The sequence below is a fragment of the Misgurnus anguillicaudatus genome, unplaced genomic scaffold (genome assembly GCF_027580225.2).
Source record: "Misgurnus anguillicaudatus unplaced genomic scaffold, ASM2758022v2 HiC_scaffold_27, whole genome shotgun sequence".
Classification (NCBI taxonomy): Eukaryota; Metazoa; Chordata; class Actinopteri; order Cypriniformes; family Cobitidae; genus Misgurnus; species Misgurnus anguillicaudatus.
In genome coordinates, this window is record NW_027395277.1 from 1,827,612 (window position 1) to 1,853,959 (window position 26,348).

General features: G+C 38.4%; 1 protein-coding gene across 2 annotated transcripts in view; it reads left to right on the plus strand.

Moving 5' to 3' along the window:
• Positions 1-26,348, plus strand: part of LOC141362454 (N-acetyl-beta-glucosaminyl-glycoprotein 4-beta-N-acetylgalactosaminyltransferase 1-like) — a 177,925-nt gene that overhangs the window by 144,624 nt on the left and 6,953 nt on the right. For both annotated transcript variants that reach the window (XM_073864546.1, XM_073864545.1), the window contains exons 9-17: positions 7,923-7,989; positions 14,292-14,435; positions 14,572-14,681; positions 17,407-17,507; positions 19,609-19,682; positions 22,389-23,601; positions 23,839-24,194; positions 24,351-24,504; positions 25,778-25,850. In XM_073864546.1, coding sequence (XP_073720647.1) covers positions 7,923-7,989; positions 14,292-14,435; positions 14,572-14,681; positions 17,407-17,507; positions 19,609-19,682; positions 22,389-23,601; positions 23,839-24,194; positions 24,351-24,504; positions 25,778-25,850 — 2,292 coding nt within the window. The remainder of the gene's footprint in view (positions 1-7,922; positions 7,990-14,291; positions 14,436-14,571; positions 14,682-17,406; positions 17,508-19,608; positions 19,683-22,388; positions 23,602-23,838; positions 24,195-24,350; positions 24,505-25,777; positions 25,851-26,348) is intronic.

Consider the following 26,348-nt stretch of genomic DNA (forward strand, 5'->3'; position numbering starts at 1 on the left):
GCATTTCTATACATCTCAATGCGAGATGCTTTGCTTGTGTAACATCCCTTCAGAAATATGCAGATTAAAATACAGCATCTTTGCTTATGTGAACCACAAATGTAGTATGTAGATAATTTATTGTAGAAGTAATTAACATTTATTAGTATCTGTAGCGTTATATTGTATAACTTCAATTTTAAAGGTGCATTGTGTAACTTTTAGAATTAGTGATGGAACTTTTTGTTCATTTAAGTGACTCGTTCATTTTCAGTTCGTTCGCCAAAATGATTCGTTCAGATTCGTTCACTGATTCGGTCAGTGACCATGTCTTTATTTTATATAAATACGCCAATAGGTGGCGAAGATGTGTGTCCTTATGTGTTAACTTATAAGACAATGAAAGACTTTTTACAAAAACTCATTTGTTTTTAATAAAGCTCAAATTGTGAAATACTAAGCATAATTTATCAAGCTACAGAATATATTAAGACACACGTACATCTAATTTGGATTTGTTGTAAATAAAGACTTGCGTGCTGTTAGTAATTGGCATGCCTTTGGTTCAGTCAGTCATCAGATCCTCGTTCACGAATCATATAATTTCGGTCAAGTCGTTCACGACTTCGTTCAGACACAGATGACTGACTAAAGTTCAGTAAAAGGGTGGATTCATTCGGCAGCTCAAACCAATTATATATTCTTACTAACAGCCCAAACTCAGAGACGATTGGCTCACGCTAACAGAACAAAAGCAGCCACACATTTAATACCACAGAAATACCACATTTTACTACAGTAATTACTTTGATAATCATTTGTATTAAGGTAAATAGTCCGCCTAAATATGGTTACTATAACTTTACTAAAATAAAACCACATGATTCTTTCACAAGATTGTTTACATTGCACTCGCTTTCTGTACGATCCCTCTCATTCTTTAGGTTGTAACTTGTAACGTTACCAGTCATTCAGTTTGTTTAAGTACGCGATCTCTCTCTCGTTCGTTCAGACTCAAAACAGTGGCTCGGTCAGTGAAGGGCGTATTCATTCAGTACGTTGAGCCAATCATATGCTCGGCCACAGCTCATACTCGATTGTCATTGGCTCGTACTTTTGTCACTCTGAAGGCAGAAAGAAGACCGCGCTTCATTTGTCCATGCTCCTCAAACGGGGAGGGAAATATCAGTGAATGAGAAATATGAGTCAATGGATGGCGTGAACGAGAACGATTCGTTCACCTAAAAGATTTGTTCAAAAAGAATGATTCGTTCACGAACGTAACATCACTATTCAGAATGATCTCTTGACAGAAATGCAATGTAATATACCTGTTATCTGTGGTGTATAAAGACCTTACATAATGAACTGTATTGTTTTAATTACCTTAGAATGAGTCGATTTTATCTAAATACACCACGGGTCCCCTTATATGGAAGTCGCATTTCGCGCCGCCATGTTTCTACGGTAGCCCTAAATGGACAAACTGCTCCATAAAGCACGATTTAATCCCTATGTTGTCCCAGATGATGACGTGTTTGTCCTGTGGCGGCTATCGTAGCTTTACTATGCGTTTCGAAAGGGAGGGCCACTGGTTGCAATTTACAATCTAACCACACACACACTGGTCCTTTAAAGGAAATATATTTTTCAAATGCTCTACTCTTAAAATAAAAGATAGTGATGATTTATTTAGTACCTCTTAATGATAAACATTTCACACATTATTTTTGTTGAGACAATGCTGTAAGTGCGGTAGGGAATAAGTGCTTCTGCTGTTTTAAAACAGAGCAGCACAAATATGAAAAATTTAACATCATCACATTATCATCAAAAATGGATAAAATAACAACGAAGCCCTCTCTCTGTGAAGTCATCAGACCGTATTAAACGCTGTGAGAGAATAAGAATAAATGTCCTTTAGTTTGGATTTAGCTGCATATTATGGCTGCTTCTCATTTCACTTAAAGGTGCAATTTGTAAGATATTTGCAGTAAAATGTCCAAAAACCACTAGGCCAGTGTTATATATTTTGTCCAGCTGATTACTATCAATATCTGTAATGTTTTCAACTACTTGTAAATCGTGAGAAAATTTCCATTCAAAACATTGACACGGGGCAGTGCAGTCTCCTGTCAATGACGTTAATATCCATGTGACCCTTTGTCACCGCCTTTACTGATGTAAAAACCACATGACAACAGTGATCGAGTTCGAAAAAATAAAATGGCGGCCAAGGAAGCGACTGGAGCACAAATTTAGTGTAAATAAACGTACATTTTCACTTTTTACACATTTTAATTGCATTTCTAGCGAGAAATTAGTATTGTAGTTTTCAAATATGCATGTGATTAGTTATGACAAAGGCGCTCTCTGTTTATATTTCAAACACGCTGCCTTTCAAGTGCGTCCGAAAGTCTTTCTCTGAGCTGCCTTCATGCCTCCGAAGTAATTTCCTCACGAGGCAGCGAGGCAACAAGCCTTGAGTTTTCGGACGCAGTCAGTGTCGTAGACAAATGCGGAACTATGCGTTAGCGCCTGTCGGGCTACGTGCTTGCCATATGGACTATGGATTAATCTTTACCGTCTGTCAGCAAAGACAGCTCCCGTAAGCGTACGGGCCAACCAAACAAGCCAAGAAGAGTTTGGAACAAAACGAGAGAAAGAATGAGGATCAATTTGGTGTTGCATTATCTGGATAGAGAGAGCTTCGCGACAACATTTAACTACACAGAGATTCTGATCCTGCTTGTGTTTTACGCGATGGGTGAGTTGTTTTGATTCGTAACCCTTCAAAAAACTTATGCTATTATATTGATCACAACATTAGTGTGTAGATTGTAATCAGCGTGTCTTCCCGCGGACGATATGCACATCAAAGGTATTGTACAGCAATATAAATGGACATTTTAAGACACTTCACAATAAGATTTGTACTGTCAATACATTATGTGAAAAATCATTGTAGATTGTAAGTTGAAAACTTAATTCTGTGCTGTGTTAACCATCGAATTGGACTAATACTGTGGACTTTGGATTAATACTATGACTAACAATTTTGTTTTGAACATCACATATTAACTTACATAATGAAATAAACGATGTCATCAACCGCAACATTTATAAGACTTGATGACCTTATCCGTCAACGTGATTTCTCGTTCGCGTCTGATTGATGGCCATCAGCAGTTGAGTTAAAGACTACAAATCCCATAATTCCACGCTGCTTCAGAGCGTCATTAAACAACCCCATTGTTATTTATTTGATCTGGCGCCATCTAGCGCGCAGATAATACAAATTGCATCTTTAAGGGATTGAGCACAATGACCTCTAAATAATACTTTCTAAATACATTTTCTGACGTTCAGTCTGTGAGATAATGGTGGGGAGGCAGTTGTACGTCTGTCTTCATCCATGTGGAGGAAAGATCTTGCACTCCATCCTTAATACAAGACACAACTAAACTGACTCATGCCACAATTTAGCTTATTATTAGGAATGTTTTGACCTATAATTGGTATCGGCAGATAAATCCAATATTTAAAAAACAGATGATGATCCTGGCAGTCCAAAGGGGTGTAAAAACATGCTGTGGGATTATTTTGAATCGAGTCACAAAGACAACAGCAGGTTTGTACCCTCTGCACTTGCTATCAGTATCAGCAGATGTCTAGGCATAGACGTTGATCCGGGGCTCGAGCATGTGCAGAAAAATGCCAAATTAATTTTAATCAAAAACACTTTTAAAAATTTGATAGCCTCTCTGATTGGTGGATCTCAGGAGTTGTAATATCTGCAATGTTGTGATGAATAAGCTGAGTGGTGCTTTACATTTTACATGCTTCCTCTTTCTTTATAAAGTGCTTGGGCGCTCCTATAGCGCCTGCCATTACTAAGCAACCTAATAAGTTTTGCGTTATGTTAAGTAATTGAATATCGGTATAGGCACATAATTTTGTATCGGTGCATACCTACAAATTAAGGGCTCATTTTAATTGTCCGTACGTCCTACGACGTAGAATCGATGCTGGTAGGCAGTATCCACATGTGTAACCACAGAAGCAAGCGTGACCGTCAAGGAAGAAGCAGCTTGGCAAGTTTAACCCACAAACAAAGAAGAAACAGCAACTTGTTGTGTATGTGTTGAGAAGACCAGCAGTGATTTAAGTAAATAAACAGCGACTTTTGTTGCAGTTTCAGCTAAATCACCCCTCAACTTGCCCCATCTTTGTTCTCAACGTTGCAAACGGAAATAACTATGACGCAGTTTTTTTTTACCTGACGGGAGGGGTTCTAGTGGACCAATCACAGCGCTTGCGGCCCGTGTAGAACTCACGCGCTGTTAAAAATTTCGTGAGGTGCACGTCAGGCTACGGATAACCTACGACGCACGACTATAAATTGGGCTTTAGTATTGCTATAACCAAAACCTTTAAAAAATCCACCCATCATTGTCTGCCGGCTCATGGGACCTAACTTTTGTTATTTATTTTTATTAAAGGCAAGCATAACTATTATTAAGTAGTTGGATCAAAAAGTGTTTTGAATCCCATTGATAGCCTATACTTTGTGTGTATATGCTGTTTTGTACCATCGCTCTAAACTGAGTTTCCACACTAATATCACTTGATAGTATTGATGAAAGCCACTGGCAGTTAAAAGCCTCTTCTTCATGATAAATGCAGGTGTCTTGCCTGTGAATGCTACAATCATTCCGGCTTTTAAGACATAGAGATGGAGTAAGTCAAGGAGAGTAACTAAGAAAAATAAGTGTTTGCGGCAGAGAATCAACTAAGAGCTTGCTGCTTTTCTGAGTGTTTTGTAAGTTAGCAGCACACTGGGGACACATTTGATCAAGTAAATTTATGTATAAATAAGTGTTCCTGAGTTTGATTCTCAGAGGACACCAATGAAATGCACTGTAAGTCACATCTGACAAATGCAAAAATGTACTGTTAATTTGATTTATATATATTTTTAATTTATTGTCTGCAGACAAAAAACGGTTACAGGTTGAACACATAGCCTTGCATAGTTTTTTTACTTGTATATGTTCACAGACGTTTGATGCATGCACATTGTGACAAGAGCTACATACTCGATTTTCCTGTATGTGCATGCATGACCTATGTGTACAAAGTATGCACAGTTACAAAAAGCTGCCAGTGCACGTACAGCGCATGCATACTATTTTAATGACAAAATTGGCGTCACATGCACTGTAAAAAAACGGAGCTATACTTCTAGCTTTAGGGTTAATGATTCATTCAAAACCCTAACGAAGTGCGCATACCGAGTCCAAATTCTCATCCAATATTTTCGCACGTTAAAAAAAATACCTAAAAAGTTAAAACATTTCTGCATTTTTCACACCAGCAAGCATTTTGACAATTCAGAGCCACTGTACAAGCGAACGCCAAAATCCAAAATAGCGTCTAACAAGTTAATGACTTCGTCTCGCAGCACAAATACACAGAATATAATTGCAGACGATTGCAGAATAGCTTGGAAAGGTAATGATTTCAAAGGCAAATGGTGTACGAAAGATATATCGTATTTTGTTTAAGTTAAAGGGCACCTATTATGGCCTTTTTACAAGATGTAATATAAGTCTAAGGGCCCTATTTTAACGATCTAAGCGCATTGTCTAAAGCGCACAACGCAACGTCTAAATGGGCGTGTCTGAATCCACTTTTGCTAATTTAACGACGGGAAAAATGGTTTGTGCGCCGAGCGCATGGTCGAAAAGGGTTGGTCCTATTGTAATGGGAGTATTTTGGGCGTAACGTGCAGTAAACCAATGAGAGACTCAGCTCTCATCCCCTTTAAAAGCAAGTTGCGCTGGCGCTATGTCTAATCCCTATTTAGATGACGGACTTTGTAAACTGAAAAACTAAGCGGAGGTAGAAGATCCCCAGTTTAAGATTAATGTTAAATAATTGTGTTGTTTTTCACTTGTATTGAAATTGTTATTTTTTTATTAAAACCTTTAAAACCCGTTTTCTTTTAGTCATGGAAGTAAAAAGCAGGCTTTTAATTGCTTTAAATGTATGGCTATCCAATATCATCAAAACATAATTTACAAGTATCTAAGATAAGGTTTGTACTCTAAAAATACTTTATTTGTAACAAACAGGAGATAAAGAATTTACAAACGTACAGCACTTTGGACAGCGTTTTTTTAGCAAAGAGTTTTTTTAAGCATTACTTAAAAATGTTTCTCATCTCACCATATCCACAGGTAAAGAGTCATCATATACAATAAATCCGTGAGGTAGCATTAAAAAAAAACATTTAAAAACAGACGCATTAAAGCAAAGCATTTATTTACTTACCAGGCTGCAGGTGAAGCAGCTCTTTGCGCCTTCTAACGTCTCATAATTAGTCCTCATTTATGTCCAAGAGACTCAATAATAATCTTTTACATTCAATCCTTTAATCTTTCATATTTAAAAGCATTTTTGTGCTGCTGCGCATTCATGTATGTGTTAAGCAAACCCGCGTTGTCCTCCCGTTTATAGGCGCATTTTACTAATGCGCTCTTTAAATAACATAAAACACATTGCGCCATTGACTTTAGACTTTAGAGCAGGTTTTTGTTGGTCAATGGCGTAGTCTATTTTAGTTGCCTCAAAATAGCAACGCGCCAACAATGCGCCTGAACACACCTCGTTTTCAGACCAGAACGCCCATGGGCGCAAAAGGGGGCGCAAATGCATTTGCTATTTAAACAACGTGGCGCTAAACGTGAAAATTAGGGTGGAAACTAGCGAAAGACACTTGCGTGGCGCATTGCGCTGCATTGCGCCGGGGGTAAGATAGAGCCCTATACATTTTTCAAGTTTTCCTATTCAAACTCACTTGGAAATTTGCAAAAGATAGAATGTAATGGTATTAAATGAAATTCGCAAACCAAGTATAAACAGGGGTTTGACATTTTGTGTCCCAAAAAAATCTAAAGAGTTCAAACTCTGCAGTGCAGTCAGACGTTTTCTGAAGATTTTAGTCTTTGACATCAAATATGGTTTAGTGAGAGACACTACAGAGGAGAAACATATTGACTTATACTTTTCAAAACCAACTTTTTTTGTAATGTCGACATGGGCCTTTGCGTGTGGGTGTCATTACTTTCAAATAGCATCAGTCCTAAAATCTTCGTTCCTGATTCTACACTTAAAACAACAAATTGCTTATTTCATGTAGGCTTTCAAACTCAAAATTGGGCAGTTTAGTAGTAGCAAACCTAATTTTTTGTCTATACTTGTTCATCCTGAGTAACGTTGAGCTTGTGTGTATGTGTTTGGCTGATAAAAATGGCCTGTCTCCCCTCATTACAGCGAGCATAAGTGGAAGTGACATGGTAATTGCAGAATGCCATTAAAAGAATTGTAGCTTGTCTGATGGTTTGTAAAGGTGTGCTGCACTGCAGGAAGTTAATGTTGATGTGCGCGTGTCATTTCCTGCGGTGGATTCGATGGGTGTGGATGTTTTGTAAGGGTGACCTGGCTGAGCTTATAATGTAAACATACAAGTTAGCAATGGTGTTCATTTTGATGTTGTAATTGTCCTACAGACCACAACAAAGCAACAACATTTTTGCGTTGGTTTTAGCATTCGATTCAATAAAGAAATTATGCAAATAGGGTCAAATGCATAGCACAATTCCCCATCTCAGCCTTGGTTTCTGTATTTACGTAATGCTGTTAAGCCCCAAAATTGTCCACCAATTATTTTATTTTGGATGTGCTATTTTTACACCTTTTAAGCACTTTACTTACCATTTAACTTAAATTACATAAACCCAACCTATCGGTGTAGATGTGGGGATTTCAGACAGATCTGTGCGGTACACATCAGACATTCAGCAAACGGACCATTGGTCAACCGTGGCCATGCGGTCTGGGACGGCGACTCTAACACTCTCTCTCCGTCTTTATTACAGTGGCGTCCTTTCCTGCCAGGGCTCAAGTACGAGGTCATCGATTCAGCCTACATCTCCTTGTACACAGGTAAACCTCCACCTGTTTCAAAACAAACTAGCACTGTTGTCTTGAATTTGAAACTTTGTTGTTGTTCCCAATATGTTTCTTGTCAAGAGGTCTCTTGGTAAACTATTTATAAAACAGACAGCGTCTCACGTCTGAGATCAGAGTTCATGGATTGTCGAGCTGGATGACAGACTTCTGCTTCTTGCGTGACTAGATATATATTTTTGTACCCGACTACGCTTTAAAGTCATTTTTGGAGGCTTGAAGTGGTACAATGGTGGCATCGCTGTAGCTTAAACTCCAGGGTCGCTCAGCAAGTGCCTGCAAGGTGTTTACTGGTGTTTACATGTGGCACACACTTTCATCCAAAGCAAATTACAGTGCATTCAGTCTATACATTTTTTATTAGTTTGTTAATCGAGTTACTCGATACCAGTGCATCATGTTAAAGACTTATAATAAAATTCTTAGAAAATGAAGTAATTAGACTCGTAGCAAGAAAGAATGAGATCACTCGGGAGATCCGACAGCTAACGCTAACATCTGTAGCCTGCATACTGTTGCCATGACGATGATGCTGACCTTCACAGAGTGTCTTTGGTACAAATGCCATCTTATAGCACAGCAGTGCTCGCTGGTTTTTAAACAGCTGCTGGGAAGTATCAGATTTAGGAAAGAAAAATGACAAAGGAAATCTTTTTAATCTATTTTTAACTCTTTCCCCGCCAACGTTTTTTTTTTTTAACTCATTCACCGCCAGCCTTTTTGAGAAAAGTTGCCCACCGGCATTTTTTGTGATTTTAACAAAAGTTTCACAAAATTCCTTGCAGGAAAAATTATCTTCTATAAGTATATAAACATACAAATTATATCAAATTAAAGAACACACCCTCTGCTTTCAAACAAACAATAAACAAATAAACAAACAAACAAAATGGGGAAAAAACGTTTCATTTTATATTTACTTTTTCCACTTAATTTAACCACTGAAATATGGATATTTCTCTTCAAAAATACAACATTTTGAGCAAAAAGCTTAAAAAATTGCGTTTTGTAAAGGAATTTATGTTAGAGATCAGACTCAGAATGACTATCAAACATAAAGGCAGTTAAAATAAATCATTAAATCTTTTTAACTTCCGTTTTTGATAAATTCAGTTTGGCGGTATTACACTTTCACTTTGAAATTCGTCCAGAAAGGCATATTTATTAGTTAAATATTAACTCATAATTGCCGAGATAACTCGTCAATGGCGGTGAATGAGTTAAGTTGCCAGCCAGCACCAGCATTTTTTATAATTTTCACAAAAGTTTAATGCTTTCCAGAAAAATGTCTTCTTTAAATATATAAACCTACAATTAGTTCTGGGCAAAGAATAATCGCAATTAATCGCATACAAAATTGTATTTAAAAGTAAAAGTGTAAAAGTATTTTTTTGCATAACATATGAGTTTGTGCTGTGTGTAATTATTATGTATATGTAAATACACAAAAATTCATGTATGTATTTAAGAAAAATGTACATGTGTATATATATTTATTTATATTTATTTGAGATTTTCTATAGTGTGTATAAATTAAATTTTTATCTATAAATATACATTTTCTGAAATGTATGTATGATATGCATGTATAGAGACAGAGCGCAGCGCGTCATAACCTGGGGGGGGGGAACAATCCAATCGTCTCCATTGACTTTGTATTGAGAGAGATCGCCTCCTTGTCATTTCTGGCTATAACAAAAAACAGAATAATGCCTTAAAGCTGCTGTGTGACAATATGTACAGCTAACAAGCCAAAGAACCCAGAAATAAGTTTTTATAAGCTGTCGAGCTCAAAAAACAAGCGTTTACAGACAGAAAAGTGGAAACAGGCAACTTTTCATAGTACTCATATTAGTAGAACTGCGTCCACTAGGGGGAAACGTAGTCGGCGATCCACTTTTATTCTCCTCAAAGGCAGGGTTTTACGTCTCGACAGTTTATAAAAATGTATTTCTAGGTTCTTTGGCTCGTTAGCTGTACATATTGCCACACAGCAGCTTTTAGGCATTATTCTGTTTTTGTTATAAGCCAGAAATGACAAGGAGGCGGCCTCTCGCAATACAAAGTCAATGGAGACGGTTGGATTGAATTCCCCCCCGGTGGGCGTGTTTTTCAAATTTGCATAACTGCACTGTGTCTCTATGTGTGTGTGTCTGCTTAAATATGCATAATAAACATATATACATATATTATTCAAAAATTCACTTTTATTTTATGTGCGATTTTATGTGCGATTAATCATGATTAATCTTTGCCCACAATATATATCAAATGAAAAAAACTTTTCCTCCTAAAAAACAACCTTTCATCCTATCTATATTTGTTCTTTTTTATTACCTCTAAAATACAAAAATATATATAATTATACAATAATTTTGTGCAAAAAGCAGAGATAATTGCATTTTTTTAAGGAATTTTGTTAGAGATCAGATTCAAAACGTTGAGTATTTACTGTTTTTGATCAGCAGATGGTTCAGTGTTTTATAAGTTGGGTAAGAGCGCCACCTAGAGAATAATAGCGGAAATATGGATTGCCGTAAAAACTTGTCATTGGCAGGGAAGTGTTTTCACTTAATTAATGAGTTAACTCATCAATGGCGGGAAAGAGTTAAGGTCTCGGTAGGTTTTTCTAGACACTAGTGTTATGGTTATGGTATGTTATGGTATGATTGTTTCGATAAATCTAGTATTTGGAGGCTCTCATGTTGGAAGCAGAGGATTGTGGGATGTAAGTCTTTAGGCAACAGGGCCAATTGCATTGAGTACATCATTTTAAATTAGTTTTCTGTAAACATTCAAATTTTAATATTTTTACTTTCAATATATTCCTCACCCAATGTCACACACAGATTATATGGACTGCTTATTGACTTTTGGACCTTGAAACATACTGTTAATGCCACATTTATACACATGGGCAATTCATAATCTGAATCTTGTGATTAAAATAGCCCAGCGCTTCATAAGGGGTTTTCAGTTAGCATAATAATATTAAATACTTGAGCATATTCCCTTTGCTTTAGTTCCTGTTCTCAGCCGCTGGTTTCTCTGACCTTCATCTGAACTCCCTTTGAATGTATGACAGAGCTTAAACACTTCAAACACACACAGATTAAAGAGTAGAGAGTGTGTGTGCAGACTTCAAACACGCATCAAAGCCCCAAATGTGTGGAGGAGATCTGGTGGTACTTATCATTTGATGGGTGGGACCGTCGTCTGTTAACCAGACATGATATAATATGATATCTCTGATATAAAGTGGCACACGTGTCAGGCATTCAGCAGAAATGGACAGACAGATAGATGATGGATTGATGTAAGGATGGACAGCAGATAGATGATGGATTGATGTAAGGATGGACAGCAGATGGATGGATGGATGGATGGACAGACAGACAGACAGATGATGGATTGGTGTAAGGATGGACAGATGGATGGATGGACAGACAGACAGATGATGGATTGATGTAAGGATGGACAAGCAGATGGATGAATGGACAGATTGATGGATGGACAGACAGACAGATGATGGATTGATGTAAGGATGGACAAGCAGATAGATGAATGGACAGATTGATGGATGGACAGACAGACAGATGATGGATTGATGTACAGATGGACAGATGAATGGTTGGGTTGATGGATGGTCAGGCAGATGGATGGATGAATGGACAGATTAATGGATAGACAGACAGACAGATGATGGATTGATGTAAAGATGGACAGATAAAAAGGTGGATTGATGGATGGACAGATGATGGATTGATGTAATGATGGACAGGCAGATGGATGGATGGGTGGATGTAAGGATGGACAGGGAGATGGATGGATGGATGGATATAAGGATGGACAGATAAATAGGTGGATTGATGGATGGACAGATGATGGATTGATGTAATGATGGACAGGCAGATGGATGGATGTAAGGATGGACAGGGAGATGGATGGATGGATGGATATAAGGATGGACAGATAAATAGGTGGATTGATGGATGGACAGATGATGGATTGATGTAATGATGGACAGGCAGATGGATGGATGGATGGATGGATGGATGGATGGATGGATGGATGTAAGGATGGACAGGCAGATGGATAGATTTAAGGATGAACAGGCAGATGGATGGATGGATGGATAGACAAACAGATGATGGATTGATGTAAGGATGGACAGGCAGATGGATGGACAGACAAACAGATGATGGATGGATGTAAGGATGGACAAATGGATCTATGGATGGACAGACAAACAGATGATGGGTTGATGTACAGATGGACAGATGAATGGTTGGGTTGATGGATGGACAGGCAGATAGATGGATGAATGGACAGATTAATGGATAGACAGACAAACACATGATGGATTGATGTAAAGATAGACAGATAAATAGGTGGATTGATGGATGGACAGATGATGGATTGATGTAATGATGGACAGGCAGATGGATGGATGTAAGGATGGACAGGCAGATGGATGGATGGATGTAAGGATGGACAGATAAATAGGTGGATTGATGGATGGACAGATGATGGATTGATGTAATGATGGACAGGCAGATGGATGGATGGATGGATGGATGTAAGGATGGACAGATAAATAGGTGGATTGATGGATGGACAGGAAGATGGATGGATGGCTGGATAGACAAACAGATGATGGATTGATGTACGGATGGACAGGCAGATGGATGGACAGACAAACAGATGATGGATGGATGTAAGGATGGACAAATGGATATATGGATGGACAGACAAACAGATGATAGATTGATAGACAGATAGACAGATGAATTGGTGGATTGATGAATAGACAGACAGATAGTGGATTAATGTAAGGATGGACAGATAAATGGCTGGATTGATGTAAAGATGGACAGATGGATGTATGGATGGATGGACAAGCAGATGATGGATTGATGTAATGATGGACAGGTGGGTGGATGGATGGATGAAAGGATGGACAAATGGATGGATAGACAAATAGACAGATGAATTGGTGGATTGATGAATAGACAGACAGATAGTGGATTAATGTAAGGATGGACAGATAAATGGCTGGATTGATGTAAAGATGGACAGATGGATGTATGGATGGATGGACAAGCAGATGATGGATTGATGTAATGATGGACAGGTGGGTGGATGGATGGATGAAAGGATGGACAAATGGATGGATAGACAAACAGATGATGGATTGATGGACAGATAAATGGGTGGATTGATGGATGGACAGATTAATAGATGGACAGACAGATGATGGATTGATGTAATGATGGACAGGTGGGTGGATGGATGGATGAAAGGATGGACAAATGGATGGATAGACAAACAGATGATGGATTGATGGACAGATAAATGGGTGGATTGATGGATGGACAGATTAATAGATGGACAGACAGATGATGGATTGATGTAATGATGGACAGGCTGATGGATGGATAGATGTAAGGATGGACAGACAGATGGATGGATGGCTGGATTGACAAACAGATGACAGACAAACAGATGAATGGGTGGATTGATGGACAGACAGACAGATGATGGATTAATGTAAGGATGGACTGATAAATGGGTGGATTGATGGATGGATGGACAAATGATGGATTGATGTGAAGATGTACAGATGGATGGATGGATGGATGGACAGAAAGACAGATGATGGATTGATGAAATGATAGACAGGTGGATGAATGGATGGATTTAAGGATGGACAAATGGATGGATAAATAAACAGATGATGGATTGAAGGACAGATGGATGGGTGAATGGATGGACAGACAAACAGATGGATGAATGTAAGGATGGACAAATGGATGGATGGATAGATAGATAGACAAACAGAAGATGGATTGAAGGACAGATGGACGGGTGAATGGATGGACAGGCAGATGATGGATTGATGGATGGACAGGTGGATGAACAGCCAGACAAATGATGGATTGATGTAAAGATGGGTGGCTGGATGTAAGGATGGACAGGCAGACAGATAGACGGTAGATGAATGGATGGACGGACAGACAAAATTAATGAACAGTTAGAGGATGATGGATGGACAGACGTTGATGGATGGATGGACATGTCCAGTGTCTCTCGCTCGCGCATGGTTTTCAAGACAGATCTATTGCAGATCCAAATTGGACAATTGGATATTATTGTTGACAGGCCAGTTTTGGCCCGCAGGCCGTCTGTTGCTGACCCTTGGTGTAGTGTAGTGTATGTGTTTTGACAGTGTTTTGTCATCTTTTCATCCATTCTTCTTCTTTCTTTCTGTGTGAAAGATGAAAGCAGTCTGAAGATGAATCACGTGGATCATATTCCTCAGACGCTGGCCAGCCACAGCCTCCTACCATCAGACATTCGCACCCGCAGCCAACATGGCGCCGATATGCTGCAACCAGACCCTCGCGACACCTTCTTTAACAGTGAGACACTGTCCATTCAGAACCTCTATCTACTCTTAACATCAAACACACACACTCTCGCTCTCTCCATCTCTCTTTCTCATTGAAGTTGATATGTCTGTATGCCTTACTGTCGTTCTGACAATACTCTCTACAGTTCCCATGATTGAACCCGCTCGTCTTGAGAATGTGCTGCCCTCGTGTCTTTACTCCCCGACGTATGTGGTCAAAGACTTCCCCATCGCTCGCTATCAGGGACTTCAATTTGTGAGTTAAACAAAAAGACACATATTTTCTTATGCACAATCTTTGTTGAAAAGTGCAGGTTTTTTGGTAAAAATGTACAAGCACCTGTTGCTTTAACACAGCAGTGCACTTGCAGTTCTTATGTAACTACTGCCCCCTTTTGGTTAAACAATGTCATTACAGTTTAACAGCTGTAATAATGTGTAGTGACATACCATTGTACTGCTTTACTAGTTTTGACAGCTACTTTTTTGACAAAGTAGTTAAATAAACGTTTAAGTCAATAATAAAATGTATCTAACTGCATAAAAGCTATTTGGGGACAGTGTTTAACAACACTGACCAAAACAATAATGATTTTAAATAGGATGACAGCATTACAAAAGATTGACAGTTTACACTAAATACCAGAATTATTTAATGATAATTCAATTATTCCAGAAGTAATATCAAGCAAAATCTCTTTATTAAAACATTATGTGATCAGACATTTATTGTTGTATACTGCATGCTGTTTCACACTGGCTATGTTTACATGCACAAAATTTTGTCAGTCTGACTGAATAAAATCCGATTGCAGATTACGACAGTACAGTTTACATGTACCCTAAACATTGCAATCTGATTAAAATGTTCGTTTACATGTACACTCTTTATAATCCGAACCGAACATCTGCGCAGGCGCACAGCCAGATTTGCGTATATAAACCAGCCCAATGGACATTCAAAACTAGCCCAAAAGCATCCCAATCACTATTCAAAGTCCAAATACCAATACCAGTAACTATTCAATTCAATTTTATTGATATAGCGCTTTTCACAATTTGTAATTGTTTCAAAGCAGCTTTACAGAAAATGTACAGAAAATTCAACTGACAATATAAGTAGCAAAATAAACTTTAAAGGTGCAGTGTGTAATTTTTATAAGGATCTCTTGACAGAAATGCAAAATAATATACAAAACTATATTATCAGGGGTGTATAAAGACCTTTTTATAATGAACCATTATGTTTTTATTACCTTAGAATGAGACGTTTTTATCTACATACACAGAGGGTCCCCTTACGTGGAAGTCGCCATTTTGTGCCGCTATGTTTCTACAGAAGCCCTTTACAGACAAACTTTTTTACTAAGTTGTCTCTAAGCGTTTCAAAAGCGAGGGGTGAGCAGTGGACTGAGCCGTTGGTTGCAATTCGCAACCTCACCACTAGATGCTGCTAAAATTTACACACTGCACCTTTAAAAATGTTTGTTTACATGTACACTCTTTATAATCTGAACCGAGCCAGATTTGCGTATCAAAACCAGACCAATGGACATTCAAAACTATCCCAAAAGCATCCCAATAATTATTCACAGTCCCAATACCAGTAACAAATAAACGGAAATGTTTCATCTTTAACTCGAAGAAAAAAAAAACTGGTGAAAACTATTTAAAAGTAGCCCTGAAAAAAGCAGAGGACTTGGCAACCCAGCACACAGCATCTCTCGTCAAGTTCACGCTTTATCTTTGGATAAATGTACAAAGTCAAAGTTAAGTTGGAGAAAGATGTACTTAAAGGAATAGTCTACTCATTTTCAATATTAAAATATGTTATTACCTTAACTAAGAATTGTTGATACATCCCTCTATCATCTGTGTGCGTGCACGTAAGCGCTGGAGCGCGCTGCGACGCTTCGATAGCATTTAGCTTAGCCCCATTCATTCAATGGTACCATTTAGAGATAAAGTTAGAAGTGACCAAACACATCAACGTTTTTCCTATTTAAGACGAGTAGTTATACGAGCAAGTTTGGTGGTACAAAATAAAACGTAGCGCTTTTCTAAGCGGATTTAAAAGAGTAACTATATTTTATGGTGTAATAGCACTTTTGGGAGTACTTTGACTCGGCGCAGTAACACCCTCCCTCTCCCATTATGAGAGGAAGAAGGGGAGCGGACTTTTCAGGCGAGTCGAAGTACTCCCAAAAGTGCTATTACGCCATAAAATATAGTTCCTCTTTTAAATCCGCTTAGAAAAGCGCTACGTTTTATTTTGTACCACCAAACTTGCTCATATAACTACTCGTCTTAAATAGGAAAAACGTTGATGTGTTTGGTCACTTCTAACTATATCTCTAAATGGTAGCATTGAATGAATGGGGCTAAGCTAAATGCTATCGCTTACGTGCACGCACACAGATGATAGAGGGATGTATCAACAATTCTTAGTTAAGGTAATATCATATTTTAATATTGAAAATGAGTAGACTATTCATTTAAGAAGTTTTCAGATATAGGCAAAGAAAACACACTTTTCAAGTTATTTCATAGCTTTATGTAATGTTATGAAATACATGAACGCAGCAGAATGTACAGCGTGTGACCTCATTACCTTAATAATGGGTGTTGCCATTGCCTTGCTATTGGAGTTAAGAGGTAAATATAAGACTTATATTTCTGCGCATGTGCACAATGTATTTTTGTATCCGATTGAGAAAATGATTCACGCGTTTACATGCATACTTTTCTCCTGATGGTCGGATTACAGATCGGACTGAGTCACCCCTTTCAATCCGTTCAAAATTTGCATCCGCTCGACCTCAATCGTTTATTAAGGTTTTTACATGAAAGCTTTGCAATCCGATTGAGCCATCAATACGATTACAAACGGATTAATTGGTTGCATGTAAACGTACCTACTGTCAGCTCCTGATCTTTAACGGGTGATTAACAGGTTGTCTTGTCTGGTACATTGTCTCCAGGTGTACCTATCTTTCGTCTATCCAAATGACTTCACGCGCCTCACCCACATGGAGAAAGAGAACAAGTGTTTCTACAGAGAGTCGCCCATCTATCTGGAGAAGTACGCTTTGCTTCTCAATTGTATAGTGAAATGAATACTGTTTCAACCTAATGTGTTACACCATGACAAGATTTAAATAGAAAGTCAATCTAATATAATGACAAGACATGCTTATTTTGTTCTGCTTTGCTTAGCTTCTTAAAGGATTACTCCACTTTCATTAAAAAAAATCCTGATAGTTTACTCACCCCCATGTCATCCAAGATGTGTATGTCTTTCTTTGTTTAGACGAGAAAACGTTTTTTGAAGAAAATATTCCAGGATTTTTCTCTATATAGTGGACTTTAGTGGAGTTTACAGTTTCAATGCAGCTTCAAACGATCCCAAACGAGGCATGAGAGTCTTATCTAGCGAAAAGATCACCATTTTCGCCAAGAAAAATACAAAAAGTACTATTAAACCACAACTTCTCATCTTGCACTAGCCGTGTGACGCGCCAGCGCCCCCTTACGTATTACGTAATAACGCCGAAAGGTCATGCGTTACAAATGTGTAACGCACACCTGCGGACCATTTTAAACAATAAAATGACACAAAGGGCACTATCTTACACCCGGTGCAATGCAGCGAAATGCGCAACGCAAGTGTCTTTTGCTAGTTTCCACCCTGCACAATTATCATTTTCAAGTTTTGCGCCACGTTGTTTAAATAGCAAATGCTTTTGCGCCCCCTTTTGCGCCCATAGGCGTTCTGGTCTGAAAACGAGGTGTGTTCAGGCGCATTGTTGGCGCGTTGCTATTTTGAGGCAACTATAATAGACTACGCCATTGACCAACTAAAACCTGGTCTAAAGTCAATGGCGCAATATGTTTTTTTGTTATTTAAAGAGCGCATTAGTAATATGCGCCTATAAACGGGAGGACAACGCATGTTTGCTTATCACATACATGAATGCGCAGCAGCACAAAAACGCTTTTAAATATGAAAGATTAAAGGATTGAATGTAAAAGATTATTATTGAGTCTCTTGGACATAAATGAGGACCGATTATGAGACGTTAGAAGGCGCAAAGAGCTGCTTCACCTGTAGCCTGGTAAGTAAATAAATGCTTTGCTTTAAACAAATGCATCTATTTTTAAATGTTTTTTAAGTGCGATGGTACCACACAAATTTATTGTATATGATGACTATGTACCTGTGGATATAGTGGGATGAGTAATGCTTAAAAAAACTCTTTGCTTAAAAAAACTGACGCTGTCAAAGTGCTGAAACGTGCGGAGAGCCGTTTGTAAATTCTTTATCTCCTGTTTGTTACAAATAAATTATTTTTAGAGCACAAACCTTTTTTTGCATATACTTGTAAATTATTTTATGATGATATTGGATAGCAATACATTTAAAGCAATTAGAAGTCTGCTTTTTTACTTCCATGATTAAAAGAAAACGATTTTTAAAGGTTTTAATAAAAAAATAACAATTTCAATACAAGTGAAAAACAACACAATTATTTAACATTAATGTTAAACTGGGGATCTTCTTCCTCCGCTTAGTTTTTCAGTTTACAAAGTCCGTAATCTAAATAGGGATTAGACAGCGCCAGCGCAACAGGCTTTTAAAGGGGATGAGGTGAGACTCTCATTGGTTTATTGCACGTTACGCCCAAAATACTCCCATTACTCATTAAAAAAAGTACCAACCCTTTTTCGACCGTGCGTTTGGCGCACAAACAATTTTTCCCGTTGTTAAATTAGCAAAAGTGGATTTGGACACACCCATTTAGACGTTGCGCTGTGCGCTTTAGACAATGCGCTTAGATAATTAAAATGGGGCATAAGACATTAATTAGTAGCATTACACATAGAACAATGTCTGAACGCTCCTCTTTCTCGACACTTGTAAACACTGGAGTGGTAGTTTCGCATACGTCATGTGTGACCGTTCGACGTGATTACGTAATACGTAAGGTCGCGCTGGCACATCACACGGCTAGTGCAAGACGAGAAGTTAAAAAAATAATTTTTTTGAGTGTTTAACCCATAATAGAGGTGTTTTAATCATATGAATACCCTCAATTACTTATGGTTGCTGGATTTAAAAAGGATTAATGGTGGAGAAGTTCTCAAATTCTCTCTCTGTCTCTCTCTCTCTCTTTCTTTGACAGGTTTGGCTTCTATAAATACATGAAGATGGATGAGGAAGAGGACGACAGGCCTTTCTTCTTCCCCAATCCGGATGGTGTGTGTGTTTGTGATCAGTGATCCAGAGGAGAAATAACACTTCATTAGTGCACTGTTCACTCACGAGATACTTTATTGAAACATCACAGACGTATTCATCAGGAGATAATGGCTTTGGGTTGGAGCCAGAAATTAAATTGTGTTTATTTTCATGGGGATGAGGGCTATTTACACCCAGAGTAATGGTACAACATCAAAATAAAATATAGCTGCAAGCAGCAATACCGGGGTCAAGCCAAAAAGGGCACAAAAGGATGTAAAATTGAGATTGGATAAGCAGATTGAAGAACCTAGGTAGACCTAATAATTTTAGATGAAAAACAAAAAAGTTTTTGTGTACTGCAATCGTCCTTCTGTTATTGACAATCATGGAACATTAGAGCACTGAAGGACATGTGAGTGGTGTTTGCAGTGGCAAAACATGGGTCACATCATGTTATAACAAGTTTAATTAGTAAAAAGAGCCCCTCCCCGTGTCTCTACAATGTTCTGATGCAGAGATATAGCTTTTGCAAAAACAGTTAATAAGGTATTCTCAATGGTTGCTAGGGAGTGAATTGGCAACCACCAGTGATCATAGTCAAAGCCATGAAAAGAATAATCCATGATGACTCATGGTTTTAGATGTGTTGTTGCAGTAGTTTTAGGCAAAAATACCATATTCTATCTCAAAACCAGTAGGTGGCGCAATGACAAAATTGTGCATGCAACATCAGGTCATGATTGTGTTACATCTAGCTAGTTTTATGTCTATACACTTTAGTTTAGTGAAGAAACAGTTGTATGACCATAGGGCTGGCTTGTTATCAAAGGTTTTGTTCAATTATAAGGCCATCTAGTGGTGAAAGCATAACATTTTTTTGTGTAGCCTCAGAATGTGCTCATGCATCAGCGTATCAAATCTGGTGAAAAAATATATTTTCTTTACAAAGTTACAACCATTTAAGTGTAAAAAACACAAAATTTGAAGGTAATTTTTCGTTTTTTTGCAATTTTCGACCATTTCTGATTAAAATTTGAATATAACGCCAATAGAACTTTTTGTTCAGAAGGTAAGGTTAGTTTCTTCTTATGGTGTTTTCGAGTCGATCGGAAAAACGTTCGCGGAGATATTCACGCGTGTTACTTAAGCGCTATTTTGCTGCGCAGGGCTAACCGTAAGGCGGATTCTGGCATGTTTGGTATCGTTGGACTCGGCAACTATTCAGAACTCCAAAGAAACAAGTCCCGTGAAAATACGTCAATCGAAGCCAAAGTTATAGGTGTATAAAACCTTTCTCTGGCCACTAGGTGGCGCTGCGACGAAACTGTGCAAGCACCCTGAGTTCCTCACTGGCATCAGAAGTACCAAGTGTCGTGTCAATAGGCCTAAGTTTGCCGAAGATACATCCTCAAATCCGTTTTTTTGCGGTCTACATAAAATTCGTTGACGCGGTTTACGGAAACGGATTGACGAATTGAAATGAATTCCATAACTTTTTGCCGTGAGGGTCTGTAGATGCTACATACCGTTTTTCGTGGCAATTGGGCAAAAGCTCTAGGACAAGTTCGCAAAAGTAGGTTTTATGAATAAATCAAAATGGCAGAAAATTTTTCATGACGGAAAATTACGTCATATGGTTCAATCGAATCGTCTTGAGCCAAGGAATCAGAGGAAACAAGAATTTAGTGTTTAGGACTTAGGGGTCAGAAGTTATAAGCAAATACATAAGTGCAAATTTGGACTGTTGGTGGCGCTAGCGGGTTAGAGATACAGACTTCAAATTTGCTGTGGAGACGTTTTGGACAGTCCTCTATCAGTGTGCAAAATTTCATAACTTTCCTACGTACGGTTCTATAGGCTGCCATAGACCGCAATGGCGGAGGAAGAAAAAGAAAAAGAAAACTAACAGATACAATAGCCCATTCTGGGGGCTTGACCCCTAATAAATAAATAACACACACACACACACAAATTAAACAAACTTAAAGATGTACTTGCATCGAGAGTGACGTGAAAGGGCAATCAAGCCAATCACAAAGTTGAAAATCGAATACAACTGATCTGAAAAAATTTACATACTCACCTAAAGGATTATTAGGAACACCATACTAATACTGTGTTTGACACCCTTTCGCCTTCAGACTGCCTTAATTCTACGTAGCATTGATTCAACAAGGTGCTGAAAGCATTCTTTAGAAATGTTGGTCCATATTGATAGGATAACATCTTGCAGTTAATGGAGATTTGTGGGATGCACATCCAGGGCACGAAGCTCCCGTTCCACCACATCCCAAAGATGCTCTATTGGGTTGACATCTGGTGACTGTGGGGGCCATTTTAGTACAGTGAACTCATTGTCATGTTCAAGAAACCAATTTGAAATTATTTGAGCTTTGTGACATGGTGCATTATCCTGCTGGAAGAAGCCATCAGAGGATGGGTACATGGTGGTCATAAAGGGATGGACATCGTCAAAAACAATGCTCGGGTAAGCCGTGGCATTAAAACGATGGCCACTTGGCACTAAAGGGCCTAAAGTGTGCCAAGAAAACATCCCCCACACCATTGCACTAATGAGAAATTGAATAGGTGTTCCTAATAATCCTTTAGGTGGGTGTATACCACTCACTCAGATCTATCTGTTATTGTTCAAAATACTAGTCAGACCTCACATTTTTTATGAATTTTGTATGAATTTTATGTGTGTGTGGTATTTTGTAGATTTTCTTGAAGAAGAAGAAGGGGCGGAGCCAGATGATGAAGCACAAGTTGTTGGCACCCAGTCCCCAAAGAAGATTTCCCCTCCCAGCCAATCAAGTCACACCTTAAGTCCCTCCCACAAGTCAGTTCCCACAATGCCAGAAAAAGACGACGTAGATTTGCACAGTCGAGCTGTGAGGAGAGAGCAAAGACGCTTTTACACGAAAGATAGTCAGGTGGGCGATGCTCAACCAAATAATTTAGATGAAGAAGCTCTTGACCAGCAAGCTAAGACAGGGTCGACAAAAATTGAAAATGCGGTACGAGGTCGCTCCCTCACCTGGATTCAAAGAGACCATCAGGACTCACAAGACCGTTCACCCAAAATAAGCCGCTCGGCTTTGTTGTTTCCACAAAAATCCTCTTTGGTAGCCCTCAATAGCCGTGCTAAACAAATCCTTGGCAATCCCGCCCATACTATTCGTTCCCAAGGTACGAACAGCCACACAAACAAGGAACGTAAGAAGGAGGACAATAAGATCTATATTACCAGACCTCGTCCGGCTAAGGAGAAGCAAAGTCCCATTTCACGCCAACCCAAAGAGGTCTTCCCCGGAGTCTTCTTGTACCAGAATGGCAAAACTACAAAGCTGGTGAACCTCAGTGCCAAACCAAAACTCAGCAAAGGAGCTCTGCGTGCATCCCAGATATTTGCTCGGGAAAACAAAGTTCCTCCAGTAGGCACCAACATCAGCAGACCAGCAGAAAACTCTGTGCCGAGTCGATTCGATAAAAAGATTCGAGGTGTCCTGGAGAAACGAAATCATCCTTCAAGGATCATTACAACCCCTCAAGCACCTCCTACCCCAACCCCACCACCCAGTAATTCCTCCTCGAACGTTCTTCCGACCGAGCCTCTTCGCGTCACTTCCTACTTGCACACGTCCGAGATCACGGAATCCCAGCAGCAGCATCCAGAGACGGATCAGGAACGGGACGAGGAGGGAGGCCTGTCAGAGTACAGCTACGAGGATGTAGAGCCACGCCCGGGGTGGGCGGAGGAGGCCATTAATTGGCAAAGGACGTTTTCCGTCAACAGCATGGACTTTGAGACCCTGCGCTCGGATTGGAATGATCTACGGTGCAACGTGTCGGGAAACCTGCAGTTACCCGAAAATGAAGTAGTGGACGTTTTAGCGCAATACATGGAGAAACTTAACGAACGCAATGGAGGGTGAGGAGCGCACGTTTTCTTGTTCGATTGTTGCTGTGTATTGAACGAGTCGAGCGCTTAAGTCAGCTGCGAAATATATCGCAATATACCGTCCAAATATCGGTATTCACACAATGTTTATTTTCACTATTAGCTTTGTTGTACGTTCATCTGTAGTTTATTTTTCCTCAAAGTATTTTTTATTACTCGATTCTCGCTCTGCCGACCAGTCACGTTTTTTATTCTCGGTTTTCGCAGGATCTACACTCTCCTCCGGATCATAAACGTAGAAAAGCGACGTGACTCCGCTCGCGGAAACCGTTACCTCATTGAGCTGGAGCTGATGGAGAGAGGTCGTAAAGTGGTCCGTCTTTCCGAGTACATCTACATGCTGATGCACCGCGGGCGGGTGAAAGACAGTCTGGAGAACGTGGAAGGAGCGACTGCATCATCCCCTTCCGCCCCGGTCGCCAGCCCACCTACGCCCTCTCATACGCCCACCCAAGGGGCTCACGGCACTCCACAGTGGGGTACAGTGTATGCCAAACCCCTGCTTTGCCAGCCAGTGATGCTACAGTGGAAAAAAGACGTCATGGTACATTTTGTAGTGCCAGGTGGGTGAATATGTGGTGATTTATGAAATAACCTTTTTAATTTTCCGCTTCAATAGTAATGATGTCATATAGGGCTGATAAGTAAAAACGGGCATATTTTGGGGTAATTTCTTGCTACCTGACTTATTGACTTATTTGTCCGTATGTTTGGTGTAGTTAAGAACCAAGCCAGATGGGTTCAGCAGTTCATTGCAGACATGGAGCTACTACACCATGAGACCAAGGACAAAAATTTCAACATCATCATTGTGGATTTCCAGAGTGAAGACATGGATGTGGAACAGGCACTTAGAGAAAGCTCAGTTCCACGGTACACACCTTCGTTCATACATGGTCCTCGTACATTTTTGTAAACATGTGTACTTTGTACATGTAGGTCGTCCATCCGTGTACAAGAGAAAGTAGTATGTAGTCCAGGAGATGTCGAGTCAAATAAACTATGCTTTGCATGACAAAAAAATAATAATCTCCAGGCTTAAGGTTATATTTGTAAACTTTACTTAACGCATCCGCTAACACACTTTAAATAATATGCAGCATTTTTTGTTAAATCAACATGTATTTTTATGTTACTCTATTTTATAAGTTATGTCAACTTTTCACAAGCCTTAACTTAAAATAGTAGGTTGAATTGACTTGCAGAACCAAGTTGTTTTAACTTCATGCTGCATATAGTGCATGAACTAACAATGAACAATACATCTACAGCATTTATTAACCATAGTTTAATTAGTTTTGTGTTTTAATAAAACATTTATAATATCAAGTTAACTGTTAACATAAGTTAATGCACAATTGTATCGACATGAACTAACATTAACAAAGATTACACTGTAACAAATACTTTGCTGCCTTAAATTTTTTTGTTGAATCAACTCGGATTTCAACTTACTATTATTTATCTTGACTAGAGATGAGTTGTTATAACTAAAGGTGAGTTGTTATAACTTATAAAATTAAGTTGACTTTTTTCAACTATATTTTATAGTTGTGACAACTCATCTGTGTTGACATAACTTGTAAATCTGAGTTGATTCAATAAAAAATTTTAAGGCAGCAAAGTATTTTTTACAGTGTATTAAATGATGAAAAAATTATATTGCTCATTGTTAGTTCATGTTTGCATACGCATTTACTAATTTTAACAAATGCAACCTTATTGTACACACTGTTAAAAAATGCTGTAAATATGCAGCTGTTTGCCAGTAACTTACTGTAGATTTAAATGTATGCTATATTTACAACAGTTTGTTCAAAGTTACATGAACATTTACAAGTCTCCATCTTTACAGAAGAAAACTTATTTTATTCTGTAAAGACAAAGACTTGTTCATGTTTAATGTTCATTTATTGCCTGTAAATAACATACATTGAAATCTACAGTAAGTTACTGGCAAACAGCTGCCAGTAATAGGCTACTGTAATTTCTATGTATATACTATATAAATATAAAAGGACATTGCTGGTGTTGAATTTGTTTCTTTTTCTTTAAGTTAAGATTTGGAAATGTATAATCTTCATCTTTGGATTGTCTTGAAGATGGCTTGAGTAAAATTCCAGTTTTTTTTTTTTTTTTGCAACAGATACGAGTATCTAAAAAGAGAGGGAAACTTTGAACGTTCTGCAGGGTTACAGATCGGTGTGGACACCATAGAGGTACAAAAACACTTGTGCTAGTTATGCCGACAGTCTTGTGTGTTTTATAGATTTATTTGATGTATTATACCTCAACTGATAGATTGATAGTACTAAGAATGCCAAAGTAATGCGTTTAACTTTAGTAATGCATTTCCCAGATAATTCATATGGGTCAATGACAACATGCATATTTTTGTGTCCGGAGGTATTATGTACTATAAAAATAACTGATACATTTATGACATGTGCCACTTTATTCTATAAAACCTATTTAGTTTAAATACATTTTCAGTATTTTTAATAGTAAATAGCCTACTATTTTTTTTGGTATCTCAAACTTGTAAAATGGCATGTGGGGCATTGTCCGTACAAATGATCAGTTTGAGGCAAGTGATAAAATGGTGTTTAAATTATAAAAAAATTACAACCGCAATTATGGGCCTCTTTTTAAGAAGTTAACAAGTATAAAAAGTAAATATGATATCACTCTTTATGGCTAAATGAAAAGTTTGTAAA